This window comes from Ailuropoda melanoleuca, chromosome X, assembly GCF_002007445.2.
Source record: "Ailuropoda melanoleuca isolate Jingjing chromosome X, ASM200744v2, whole genome shotgun sequence".
Classification (NCBI taxonomy): domain Eukaryota; kingdom Metazoa; phylum Chordata; class Mammalia; order Carnivora; family Ursidae; genus Ailuropoda; species Ailuropoda melanoleuca.
The window spans coordinates 98,133,832-98,148,185 of record NC_048238.1 but is presented as its reverse complement, the minus strand read 5'-3'; the positions used below and the strand labels follow the sequence as shown (position 1 = coordinate 98,148,185).

The 14,354-nt window shown below is 43.4% G+C and overlaps 1 protein-coding gene across 4 annotated transcripts in view; it reads left to right on the top strand.

Moving 5' to 3' along the window:
• Window positions 1–14,354, top strand: part of ARHGEF6 (Rac/Cdc42 guanine nucleotide exchange factor 6) — a 93,973-nt gene that overhangs the window by 30,980 nt on the left and 48,639 nt on the right. For all 4 annotated transcript variants that reach the window (XM_034648838.1, XM_034648840.1, XM_002919916.4 and 1 more), the window contains 2 exons: window positions 1,087–1,288; window positions 11,023–11,093. In XM_034648838.1, coding sequence (XP_034504729.1) covers window positions 1,087–1,288; window positions 11,023–11,093 — 273 coding nt within the window. The remainder of the gene's footprint in view (window positions 1–1,086; window positions 1,289–11,022; window positions 11,094–14,354) is intronic.

The following is a 14,354-nucleotide window of genomic DNA, read 5'->3' as shown; positions in this document are numbered from 1 at the left end:
GGTTGAAGCCCTGGAGTTCTTTCCCATCCTGGAACCGATTGAGTCGGTTTGCGGAGAAGGCTATGCAAATGGGAGTCATACTAACTACTTCCTGATGGCAGTGTGCTGTTCTTTCCCCTACCCCTGGTTTATTAGAACTAAATGGTGCCTGGCACAGCCGAGGCAATCAATATCTATTACTTGCTCTCATCATCGTTATTGTCATTTTCTTTTTCTCTTTGCATTCCTAGGGAGCCTGTGAGCAGCTCCCGCATTGGCTGTAGCCCCGTTCTTTTTGCATCTGGTCTTAATGGGAGCTTTTATTTGGGAAGAACCGCCTATCTTCTGCTCGTTAGAGACTTTATTCTTTGTCAGAAGCCACCCACTTGCTCTAAATCGTCAGGAGCTCTTACTTCCAAGGCACTTTAACTACTTCCAAAGCGCTTAACCTTTTGAGATCACGATCCCTTTGAGGAGCTGATGAACACTGTGGGTCCAAAGCCCTGGGCCCCTCTCAGATTGTGTGCAAAATCTCCTGCGTGTGAACTGATGGGGGTGGGGGGTGTGCTTTGGGTAAACATCCACTGGGCTCATCAGCCTCTCAAAGGGGCCCGTGACAGGTTAACAACTCCCGACTCAGGTAACTCTGGGGTATGTGATGTTTGCGTATGACTACATCTTAGACGATTTAAGATATTCTTAGCAATTGGAAGGTGGGAGGCAGATTTTATGGGTAGATTAGTACCTAATCTTGGCCGTGTAATTATGTAAGACCATGTCTCCGTGTTGGGTAGAGGCAGGGTGGAATCGTTTATCACTCTACTCTCTTTCCCGGCTCATTTAAATAAGTATCTTCAGGTAATTGGTGAGGGAGAGGGAAATGAAAGTTATGACCCCCTTCAAAACACACATTTTCACAAATGCAAAAGGTTGCATTCGCTTCCGAGCGGTTTCTTAACCTCCCTCCACCCCCAGTCCCACTCCTCAGCTCAAAACTCAGGACTGAGGTAGACCTGGGGTTTCATCCTTGCTCACCCCACTTTATTTGCCCCAATTCATTTAATTTCTGCCCCTGCCCCATTTAGATGGCTGCTTTTGTTTCTCTAGGAGATGACGGAAAATGGAAGCCATCAGTTGATCGTAAAGGCAAGATTCAACTTTAAGCAGACTAACGAAGATGAACTGTCGGTTTGTAAAGGGGACATCATTTATGTCACCAGAGTTGAAGAAGGAGGCTGGTGGGAAGGCACATTAAATGGCAGAACAGGCTGGTTCCCTAGTAATTATGTCCGAGAAATTAAATCCAGTGGTAAGTGGATCTTTTAACAGCCTTTCTGAACGTGACTCTTGTATTTTCTCGTGTTCCTACTGTGAATCTTGTAGTTTTTATTGGTTCCCAGAACCTTCTTGTATTTGCATGTGCACGCCAACAATAAGGGGAGAAGAGAACTGGGGTGGGGGGAGGGAAGACTGTGATTAGATATTTTGAAACAAGGTTGTATTTAGATTACATCAAGGGAGCAAAAGCCTAAAAAAGCCAAAGAACTCAAAGCTCAAACAACGGTTCCACCTTAACTATGTCCCCTCTGTCTACTAATTCTAGCCCGGGGGATACAGTTCATAGTCCCTCCTGCTGCTCCAAGACTCACCATGATAGAAAACAATAATAAGAGAGGCCATGTGCTAACTTCCTTTTTTTAGCCCTAAGCTCCTTCAGCAGACCTAAGTCTAAATGCCTCAGGGATATGTTCGAGAAATAACAATCATAGGACTGCAAAGCTCTCTAGCCGCTTTGATTCTGAAGAAGATTGTCCTTAACTCGTTGCATACTGCTAACTGCTTATCCTCTTTCATAATAATACCCAGAGAATGAAATCTAATAATTCTTCAGTAGTCTTTCTAGAACTTGCTTGGCTAACTTCCTTGCCTTTTATTATTTAAGAAAGTACGCCCTGCCTACGCTACCAAAGACCCCTGATGTTTAAAGATATGTCACAATGCAGATAACATAGTGCTCAGTTATTCACATTATTATATCTCTTTATTTCCCCCGAATATTTACCCAAGGGCTCCTTTGAGTGGTTAGCTCCTCAGTGCTTCTTTTCTCTCTTAGATGTCTTTATTGTTTTCTTAATGCCTCAAAATTAATACTATTAACTATATAATTATAGGCTCACTGTAAATGAATTAAAACATTACAGAGATGTATAATGTAGATAAAACAAATTCCTCTCTCCTTTGGACCCTCCCCCAGATAACCACTGTTAGGAGCTTTCTTTCCCAAAAGCATTTAAGAGAAAATTTAGTTTGCACACTTTCTGTGTTGTGTGTTCATTTAAGGGCAGCGGGGGGAGCATCTCCTTTGATGGAATAAATGTTTACTAACGGATTTATAATTATATATGTATGTGTAGATTTTTAAGCATTTTTCAAAGATTTTATTTTTAAGTAATCTCCATCCAGTGTGGGCTTGAACTCACAACCCTGAGATCAAGAGTCACATACTCCACCAACTGAACCAGCTGGGCGCCCCTTAGCATTTTTCATTATTGGGAATCATGACGTTTCTGTTGAGACCTGAAATATATTCACAGGCCTTGCTTGGAATTCCCTTGGGTTTGATGATTCCCACAGCTGATTTTTACCCCTTGCTACATCTTTCAATTACTTTGATCTGGTGGTTAGGGTCTTTAACTTTCCAGATTCACTCTAGCTTTGTTCTTTGACTCAGTGTCTTCATCTGCAAAATCAAAAGGCACAGCACTTGCTGCCTTGCCTGGGAACCTCAAGCATTGTTGAGAGGACACGGGAAGTGGATACACAGCATGCCCTTGTTGTCATGTCCCTCACTGAGATGCCTCATAGTGCAGTCTGGCTGCTGCATTGCAGACTGCCCTGGGCCATTGGTCCTGGGCTTTGGGCCCTTCCCTTCAAGTTTCTCCTATACTTTCTTTGGTCTGGAACTCAGTTAAGGAGCTCTGGCTCTGATTTGAGCACCTAGGTAACCCTTAGAAGCATCTTACCCAACCGTCAAGGATAGGTCTGGACAGCTGGGGCCAGGAAGCCTATTAGTTAAATGAAACCTAATTTAAACTCAGTAGCCAGAGTGATGCTTTCAAAATGGAACTGGGGTAATGGCTCTCCGTCTCAAAAAGAGTACAAGCCAAGGTCATCTCCCTAGTTTACAAGGCCCTCCATTATCTGGCTTCCTGTTGCCCCTCTGACCTCCTCTCTGACCTTTCTCCCCCTCACTCTACTTCAGCCACATGGGCACCTGCCTCACTTGCCGGCCCTCTGCCTGGGACGCTCTCCCCAGATACCCGCATGACTGGTTCTCTCACCTCCTTTAGGTCTTTGCTTACTTGTTTGCCCCATAGTAGGGCCTTCCCTGGTCACCTGAGAAAACTGAACCCTACCCTCATTGCCCCCATCCCCCTTTGTTTTGTTTTGTTTACCATTTCTCTCCATCTAACATGGTGTATATGTGCTTATTTATTTCACTCACTGTCTATATCTTACCATTAGAATGCACGTGCCACGAGGGCAGAGATGTTCTTCTGTTTTGTTGAGGCTCAGTTCATCTCTGTAAAATGAATGAATACTGTGGGGGCAGGCCATTACATTCCGTTCAGTTTCCGTTCAGCTTGCTCACTGAGCATCAGTTAGATACCGGGTAGTAGTGGGGGGGGGCGTTATAATAGTCTGTCCTCATGGACCCTGCCTCCAAGGACCTTATAGTCTAGTGGTCAAGATAGGTGTGGACCTAACCAACTGTAACAGGATAGCCCAAGATAAGTAGCACCGACAAAGCTCTAAGTCCAGATAAGATGCTGTTCTAGCAGTAAAGAAAGTATTCTGTGAACAATCACCTCAGGGCGGGGAGGAAGCACTTAAATTGGGTCTTGAAGGATGAAAAGAAGCTTCAGTAGGTGGAAGGTTGGAGGGCGTTAGTAAGTTCAAGAATGGAAATCGGACAGCATGGAGTGGGTGGTAGGGTGACTTGGGTTGAGGGGAAGGCCAGTCAAGAGGAGTGGGGCGTTGGCTGGGGCCACATGAAGAAGGATGTCAACAAAAAGTGAGGAATCGTGTGTGGTTCCGAAAGCTCTTTCTAGCGGTAGTGTGGGGGCTGGATGGCAGAGAAGGGGTGGGGATAAGCAACGAGGATGTGGGGAAGCCAGTAGAGGCCCTAGCTGAGATCTAGGCAGTCCAGATAGTGGTATGGGCCACTTTTGTGATAGTGGAGCGGAAGAAGAAGTGGGTGGATGTGGTAGATACTGTTAAAATTAACAATCAAGAAAATTCGCCGATGATTTGTTATGAGCAAAAGGGAAGAGGTAAGGATAATTCCAAGTCTTTAAGGGCCTGTAGCGTCAGGCCCTGTCCTGGGCGCTGGTGAGGCAGAGAAACCGAGACATGAGCTGTGCCCTCGTGTTCCTAGTCTCGCGGGGGGGGGGGGGTGGGGGGGGGGGGGGGTGGTGGTGGGGAGATCTCTTAGAATGTAGTAGGATAAGCTCAGTGATGGAGTTAAATGCGGGGTGCTGTGGAGAGCGGTGAGCCGAAGAGGGACGCCTGACTCACCAGACATGCAGGGTGACGGGAGCTTACTCAGCTTTGTCAACTTTCTGTGTCCAGAGCACCTAATTCAGTGCTTTGGACACAGGAAATATAGGAAATGTTTGATACGTGCTGAACTCCATTAATAGACAGAACGAGGAGGGTGTGTGTGTGTGTGTGTGCACGCACGCGTGTGTGTTGGGTGGTTGGTCGGCACCTGAGCTGGAGAGTAGAGGCCCTGGAGAGTCATAGTTTGGAAGATTGCCAGCAGGTAGTTGTCCTTGTGGATTTGGAGTCAGGGTTGGGGAGAGCTAACAGCTGGAGATGAAACCAACAACTGACCGTATGAAGTGAGAGAAGATGATACATCAGCGCACAGGGAGTGAGCTGCGGGTGGAGAGATTGGCAGAGGCTTTGTGGAGGAGGTAGGCCTCAAAGACATGGAGGCTGTGGATAGGCCCGGATGAGAAGGAAGGACAATCCAAGTCACTGTGATTGGTGGGGACAGGACAAAAGCCACAGAGTGTCTGTGGCAGCATTGAGCAGAGGGAGCTGGGGGGGATGGTGGAGGAGATCAGCTTGAAGGAATGAAAATGTCTTGTTGGGAAGATCGAGGATGCTGCTAAGGGACATTTTTGGTTCAATGCTGTGCTGTTTTGTGTTTGCTTTAGAAAGTACCTGTCAATTTTTTAATTTTTTTCCACGAAGTTCATACTGATGCGTAAGCTGAGGAAAGGATATTTGTCTTTAAGGAGTTTTCTAAAAAAATGATTCATAGATGAAATGCATCTCTCATAGAAACGACACTGTCCTTTTTGAGTTTTAAACTCATGGCCATGCAACCTCGTAGGTCATCTGTGAAGCTGAATCAGGCATCGAACTAAAGGACTCCTGTGATCTCTGTCTGCTTACGACAGGGTCAGACATGTAACACAGAGGTCACTCAAATAGTCCATAATTCTGACAAACTCATTCACGGTAGCCTTGGGTACCGTTCATTCAGGCCATCATCACCCATTCCTTCGTGTTCTCTTAAAAGCAAAACCAAGCAACCCCAGCCCCGTGCAAACCCTCGCCCTGCAGTTTTCTTCCCTTGAGCTTGTCATCGACAACAGCGCTGCGTGGTCTGGTAAATGCCCTTGGGGAGTGGCATTTTATATTTTAGATTCCACTGTAGCTTTTGTCTAGAGGAGAATTATGGCCAAAGCCCTGGGGGAGCTTCTTCCCTCTATTCAGGAGGAGGCTGCTTTCCAAGGACTTGTGGAACCACCGATCTACCGCTGTAGAAAGTTCAGAAATAGAATATTTGAGTATTTCACACACACACACACACACACACACACACACACACGTACAAAACTCCTTTCAACATGAGCTTGAGGCTGAAGGTAGAGTAGGTTTTTGTAACCAAGAGGATAAAAGCCTGTCATCAAGGATGATGGAACCTGGACAGTGGTGACATTATGAAGCCATGGTTCCCAGTCCTACTTGCGTACCTCTCGTTTTCTTATTCCATGAGAAAAATAAGCCCGAATTTGAGCAAAAATATTTTTCCAAAGGTTTTATTTCATGAAAAATACATGTATGAATGAATTAGTCATGATGCAAGCTACAGAGGCTCTCTTAAGGGCCTTTGCTCCTCTGTTTGAGTCAGATACATTATAATAAGAAAATTAGCCATTGATAGAATTTTCGGTCCCTTACTTAAAAATCAGTGGTGATCTATAAATTAACATGTTATTTATACCTTCAAGAAATTTCTGCCAATACATCAGCAACATGGTAAATTATATCTCTTTTTCATTTTTCTCTCTGTTACTTAGGGAAAAGCTAAGGGTTCTGTCAGGACTTAGCGTTACAGTTTTCCTGGCCAAATTTCCATGCCAAGGAGGTATTGAAGCAAGTATGATCAGAACAGATATTTTAAGCAAATTCTGTCTTCTGTTACTGGTTCACTGAAAGGGTCATTAAATCCTTCTCCTAAAACTTCTTATTAGCAGGTAAATATAGCTATCAAATGAGGTGATTAGGTAGCATTCTAATTAAATTTGTATTAAGGCAGATTAAGAAATGGCCCTTCCTACTGATTGTAAACCAAAACTAGGATTGAGCTTTATATTTAGATTTCCTGTTGTAGTCCCCTGGGTATGTCACATGGATGTTTCATATCCAGAGAGAGTAGTTGTCACTAGCTGTCTTTTTGTCCAATCCCCACCACAGGCAGTAGGACCATATACAGCAACAAGGGAGGGGAAGGAACCAGAGGTTAATTGGGAAGGGATCTTTACATCAGGATTAGGAGGGCTTCTTAGGGCTGTGTGTGTGATACTGCGGTTGTCTGAGTTCTCTTATGCCAGATAACCCATTTGAATTCCTCACTACGCTGATTGATGTCAGTGATTGGATTGAATTGAGGAAGAGTGGTAAGAGAGACCACCTTGCCTTGTTCCCGATCTTAGGGGGCGCGCACTCCGCCTTCCATCTCGCACCATTTCTGCGGGTTTTTGGTAGATGCTCTTTACTGAGTTGAAGGAGTTCCACTTTCATTCTTGTTTTGGGGGGCTTGGGGGGGTGGGAGTTTTTTCCCCTAGAATGAGTGTTGAGTTTTGTCAAGTGCTTTTTCCACATTAATTGATAGTACCATGTGATGTTTCTTTTTAGACTATTAATATTGTAGGTCCCGTTGATTGATTTTTGAATATTTAACCAACCTTGCATCCCTGGGATGAATTCCATGGTCTACAGTGCTTTAAAAATATTGCTGAATCTTATTTGCTAATGTTTTGTTAAGGTTTTTTGCATCTATATTCATGAGGGCTGTTGGTCTGCAGTTTTCTTTTTTTAGACTCTCTGTCCGGCTTTGGGGTCCGTGTAGTAGTGACTCCGTGAACTGAGTTGGAAGGTTATCCCTCCTCTCATTTTCTCTAAGAGATATGAAGAATTGGTATTGCCTCTTCCTGAAACATTTGATAGCATTCTCCAGCGAATCCATACAGGCCTGGAGATTTCTTTTTCATGAGTTTTAAATTTAGAAGTTCAATTTCCCTAATAGTTATAAGATAAGGCTATTCAAATGGTCCATTTCCTATTGGGTAAGTTGTGATAGTTCTTGTTTTCTGAAGAGTTGGTTCATTTCACATCTAATTATCAAATGTATCTGTGTAGAGTTGCTCAGAGTATCTCTCATCTGTTTGATATCTCCAGGGGCTGTAGTGATATCCACTGTTTGACTCCTGATATTGGTAATTCGTGTCTTCTCTCTTTTTTTTTCTCTGTCAGTCTTACTAGAGGTTTGACAATGTTATTGATCTTACCAAAGCATCAGCTGTGTCTTCGCATCACGTCCGGCCACCCAGGAATCTCTGGACTGGCCACTTTCTTCCTTTCGATTCGTGTCTCTCCATTCTACTTGACATAGTGAACATTTTGTTTGAGCTGCAATTGCCCATTCCCGTGACCCTTCCTTCCCTCTTCTGTTTCTTGGCAGGCTCTCCGTTCCTGTTTACCCTCCCTTTCAGCCTGGCTTTTGAAAGGTGACCACATCTTGATGGTATCTCTAGAAAGTTTCATTTTTATCAAGACCAGTTTACATTATCATTGCACAAAATATCTGTGAGTTCTCAGTAGAACCATTATCGCTACACTGTAGAAAACTGTCCTGATAAAAAAACTCAAAAGAATTAGGTTGCAGTCACTTTTGAGTATGTCTAAGAGTACACCACCATGGTGGGCTGGAAGGCACAGTGCAATTGGCGGTACAGTACCTGGTTCAAGTCGTGGCTCAGCCCCCTACATTCTCAAGTATAGGCAAGGTGCCTCTGCATTGCTCTGCTTTGCCCAGTAAGGCCTTGTGAAGCCACCAGGTAGATCAAGGATTTTGAAATAGCATAAAGCTCCCAGAAACTGGCTATGCCCCACTTGTCATCACTTGGAAGTGACAGAATTGGCCCAGATTGCTGCCTTTGTGCCTTATTTTCGCTCCTTGGGCACTGCTATTTCTACAACTGTGCTTCTGGAATCTTCCCTGCCTGGAAAACTCTCTACTGTTTCTCTCCCGGTTTGAATACTCACCACCCTCCAGGACTAGATCAAGTGCCCCCATTAGACGCCTGGGTGGCTCAATCAGTTAAGCATCTGCCTTTGGCTCAGGTCACGATTCCAGGGTCCTGGGATGGAACTCCATGTTGGGCTCCCTGCTCAGCGGGGAGTCTGCTTCTCCCTCTCCCTCTGCCCCTCCCCCTGCTTATGCTCTCTCTCACTTCAAAAAAAAAAGTGCCCCCTTCCCAGCAAAGTCTTCTCTGACCATCCCAGCTCAAACTGATGGTCCCTCTGAACTCCAGTAGGAATCACTGCGATGCCATCAGCCCAGCCCTTCAGTAGCTTTATCTCTGGACAGCATATGGGTGAGGAGCGCAGACTCTTCTAAAGGCACATCTGGGCTTCAATCTTGCCTCTGCCGTTTACTAGATGCCTAGGTGCCCTTAGGCAACTGACTTCATCTCCCTGACCTTAGTGATCTCTTCTGCAAAATGAGATCATCTCTGCCTGACGGGGCTGTTGTGAGGATCAAATAAAACGTCTTAAAAGCTATTAAGTGCCAAATAAATATAAAGGATACTTTTATTTTTTAATTTAAATTCAGTTAATTAACATAATAAATTATTGGTTTCATAAGTAGAGGTCATCTTATATAATACCCAGTGCTCATTACATCCCGTAAAGGATATTTTTAATATAATAATAATGAAAAGTCAAGGTTAGATGAGAAAATATTCATGAAATAATGTTGTGATAGGAGAATTACAGAGGAGCACCTGACTGGTTCATTTGGTAGAACGTGCGACTCTTGAACTTGGGATCTTGACTTTGAGCCCCGCATAGGGGATAGAGATTACATAAAAAATTGTTTTTAAAAAAAGGTTGTTAGGAGAATTACAAAACTGTAAGTAAAGTAAGAAAGATCCCTCTGTGTGTGTGTGTGTGTTTGTGTCTGTTCACAAATACATACATGAAAAGGATGGGAACACACACTTCATAATGTTACTCAGATGATGGTTAGCTCTGAGTGATGAGCTAATCATTAGTTTTTCTTTTCTTTTCTAAGATTTCCATTTTTTAAGGTGGGAATGTAATAGATTTAAAACTAGAAAATATTTTTTAAAAAGAAAAATCAAGCGTGATGATATCGTATCATTTGGTTATTTATATATACTTCACCATACCGCAGAAAGAGTTTAAAGCAGCATACAATATATCAAGATAGAAATGGAATATAAAACAAAATGAAGCAAAGGAGAAAATGACGGTAGGAAAGATCACGGTCTTGTATTTATCTTAAGTGTTTTTTTTTTTTAAGAAAGAATGTGTTCAGATGCCTCTTAGTAATGAGTTTGATAGGTAAGAGTAACTTTGTAAAAGAAATCATTTTATCGCTGAATGTCATGATATTAAAATGATACATAAAGGAAACAAGAATTTCCTGCTAAGAGAAAGACAATTATCATATGATTTCTCTCATCTATGGAACATAAGAACTAGGATGATCAGCAGGGGAAGAAAGGGATAAAGAAAGGGGGGTAATCAGAAGGGGGAATGAAACACGAGAGACTATGGACTATGAGAAACAAACTGAGGGCTTCAGAGGGGAGGGGGTGGGGGAATGGGATAGACCGGTGATGGGTGGTAAGGAGGGCACGTATTGCATGGTGCTGCACTGGGTGTTATACGCAACTAATGAAGCATCGAACTTTACATCGGAATCTGGGGATGTACTGTATGGTGACTAACATAATATAATAAAAAAATCATTAAAAAAAAAGAATTTCCTGCTAGTTTTCAGGGTGTTAGAGATTCTGATTATTTTATTTTTGGCACAGTAGAGAGCCCCAGGAAAGGATAGTTGCTATTCTCTATATTATATTATACTCGTATAGTAACTTGCAAGTTACAAGTACATATATTTGGTTAGCGTTGGCTTTGCTTACCTGTTTTGAAGAAGTTGAGTGGAGAGACAGACTGCAGTAAATAAACATGCCCGAACGGAGAGAAGTTCTTGCCCTGGCCCCTGCCGTTCATTGGCTAGCCTTTTTTAAAAAAAATTTTAAGTTCAATTAGCCAACATCTAGTTCATCATTAGTTTCAGATGTAGTGTTCAGTAATTCATCAGTTGCATATCACACCCAGTGCTCATCACACCACGTGCCCTCCTTAATGCCCATCTCCAGTTACCCCATCCGCCCACCCACCTCCCTTTCCACAACCCTCAGTTTGGTTCCTGGACTTGACTCCTCAGAGATTGAGGGGGTCTGGACAAGATCTCACTTGGACCATCTAGAGCTTAGTAAAATTATAGTTTCACTTGTTGAGGAATGTGTATTTCCACTGATCCTTCCATTTGACAATATTTATAGTAGGTTAGTTGACCTATGTTATAAAATGTTCCTCTTAGCCTTGTATGTTATTAACATAATTTAAACGTCTTTTTCACAGAAAGACCTCTCTCCCCCAAGGCTGTCAAAGGATTTGAGACTACTCCGCTTACCAAGAACTATTATACTGTGGTGAGTGTTCAGATCATAACCAAAGAATTTCTGGACTGTCTGTTTGGAACCTTTTTACTGGCTGAGCCACTGATGCGTTGAGGTGACACTTGTGGGAGACTGGGTCAAGTATTGCAAGGGTCTAATGTCAGGGCGCCGCAGTGGAACTCTTCTGCTTGTAGGCCTCATACGGTGTCTAGAAGGTTTACATTCACTGTACTGAACAATTCAAAGGTAGCACAAAGACTCAGAGCAAGGCCTGTTAAACAGTGCCGAGAGAGAAATCGGTTCATATGTAGGCGTTATGGGGAAATTCAGCAGTTAGATATAACCTTACCAGATATTTAGAAGGTGAATTCCCAGGTTCCTCTAAGCAATAAATTTTAAGTGATTGCATACTGTGATTTTATTTTAGAACCAATCAATCCATTATGATGTCCTCGGAAATATTATCAACCTTGTGTTCGAGGAGAGCCTGAAGGGAAGACTGCCCTTTGGCACAGAGGGAAGAATGAAAGGGCTCTGGCTTGAACACAGATATGTCAAAATCTATTAGCTGTAAATAGGGCATGTGTAATATTCAAAATAAGTTCCCATTTGAAAAAAAATCATATTATTCTCCTTAATCTTCTCTCTGCTTTCCTTCATATCTCCTTTCCAGACTTGGCCCAGTCACTAATGAAAAGGTCAAGGCATCATAACCTCTAAGTTTTCCTGTCTGGTAGCTTCGTCATCATCATCCCCCACCTTGGCTGAAACAGTGTCACTTTTCACCCAATATTAGATATGTATTTGGGCTGCATACTCCTTTCATTCTGTGCATGGATATTTTTTAAACATCTCTATACATGGCGTTTCTAAAGACAGAACTGCGCTCTTCAGTGAATTTGCTCCATAATGATGACGTGAGCAATAGTTGGTATGAGAACTCAGGAAGGAGCTTCATAGGTGGCATGGACAATAATCATAGGGGACAATTTTATCACTATTTTTTTCCTTACATGTCTGAAGTTAAAGTATATTACTCAACAGAGCTGGGCTCCCTTCTCCCTTCCTCTGTGACCATTTCTTTTAGCTTCCAGGTGACTCCCAGTGATTTAATTTTTTTAAAGATTTTATTTTTTTTTATTTGAGAGAGAGAAAAAGAGAGAGAGAGAGCATGAGTCAGGAGAGGGGCTGAGGGAGTGGGAGAGGGTGAGACTCTCAAGCAGACTGAACTGCCTTATGATCCAGCAACCACACTACTGGGTATTTACCCAAAGAATACGAGAATACTAATTCACAGGGTTACACGCATGCCTGCATTATGGCAGCATTATTTACAACAGCCAAGATATGGAAGTAGCCCGAATGTCCATCGATAGATGAATGGATAAAGAAGATGTAGTGAGTACATACAATGATTCTACCAATTTCAGATCTCATTGGGATCATCCAAGACACATTCACCTCTGTGATTCTTATGGGCCTTATGTAAATTTTATATGTAAATTCTGGATGTCCTGCAGTTTGTGTCTCCCACCTCCTGTTGGAGTTCATGCACATGGCTTCTAGTTCCTTGCTGCTTATATAAACAACTCTGCAGTGAGGAATCTGATACATAGGACTTTGGCAAACAGTATATAAAGATGTGCAGAGTGGATTCTGAGAAGTTAAATTGTCCAAGGGCCTGAGAACCAGGAGAGCCAATGGTGTAAGTTCTAGTCCGAGGGTAGGAGAAGACTGATGTTTCAGTTCAAGACATCAGGCAGAGAGAACGATTCTCCCTTCCTCTACCTTTTTGTTCTATTCAGCCCTCAACAGATTGGATGATGCCCACCCACATTGGGGTGGGCACTCTGCTTTACTCACTCTACCAATTCAAAGGCTCATCTTATCTGGAAACGCACTCACAGACACACCCATAAATAATGTTTAAGCTGGGTACCTTGTGACCCAGTGAAGTGACATGTAAAATTAACCATCACGGGGTGCCTGGGTGGCTCCGATGGTTAAGCATCTGCCTTTGGCTCAGGTTGTGATCTCTGGGTCCTAAAATCGAGCCCTGTGTTGGGCGCCCAGCTCAGCGGGGAGTCTGCTTCTCCCTCTTCCTCTCCCCCATGCTCATGTGCGCACTCTCTCTCTCTCTCAAATGAATAAATAAAATCTTTAAAAAATAAAATTCAATTAGCCATCACATCATATAAACTTAGGCAGGATAGAGACCTCTTGATTGGCAAGTCTGTAGATATCGTCTTCCCCTTTTCAAGTTTCCAAGGGGTCGTCTCCTGATTTCTGCTGCATTCAGGCCTTGATGCATTCTGGTGGCACATCAGTGTGTCTGAGGCTGGGCCACTCCTGGCCTGTTGCTTGGAATGGGTGTTGAGCATCCTTTAGGGCTGGGGCAGCCCAGAGGAGGCTTGTGCTGCCCCTGACCTTGGTTCCTTCCGTGTCCTCAAGATATGCTGCTATTTGTTGAACTTGTTTCCACATTGAAAACCAGTGTATCATTTTCCTATTCATTGTTTTTCTGATAATCTTATCCTGCTCCTTGACTTTCTTTGAAATATTTAAAAATTAAGAACAACAACAACAACAGTAGCAGCAAGAAAGGAAAATGGTACCAATGTGAGGGGAGGGATGTTAATTAGCTTGATTGAGGTGATCATTTTGCAGTGTGTGCCTTTATCAAAATATCATGTTATATGTCTCCAATATATATATACTTCTTATTTGTCAGTTGTACCTCAGTAAAACTGAAAAAATAAAGAACAGAGAAAGGAATCTCAGGGGCTTCGTTATCAGGCTTAATTTGCACGTAGCGCCTAGGTTGTTGCCCCCACAGCCTCATGGGGAAGGCAGGACAGACGTGGTAGTGTAAGCCCCCTGGCAAAGAATGGTGTAAAGTTACACAGTATCCTAACATGGGTTTCTCAAAATGTGGTTGAGGGATCCTGCATCTGAAGCCCCCCGGGAAGCTTGTTAAACGCGCAGATGTCTGGGCCCATACCTTACTTGCTATACCTCAGAATGTCTGGCCCCAGATCTCAGGAAACCGCATTTTTAACAACTCCTTCAGCCCCTTCCTCGCCTCTTCCATTGCCTCCGCCCACAGGTGATTCTGAAGCTCAGGAAACTGACGTTGGAGGACCAATAAAGGGAAAGGTTCAGTGGAAGATGGGATTCAAGCATGTCAAGACTTAGATAAGCGGAGAAGAGCTGGAAGGAAGTCCAGGCAGGGAGGCACTATCTGGGCACAGCTGCCCAGGCAGGGAGTGTGCATGCCTGCAGTCCGTCCCCGCC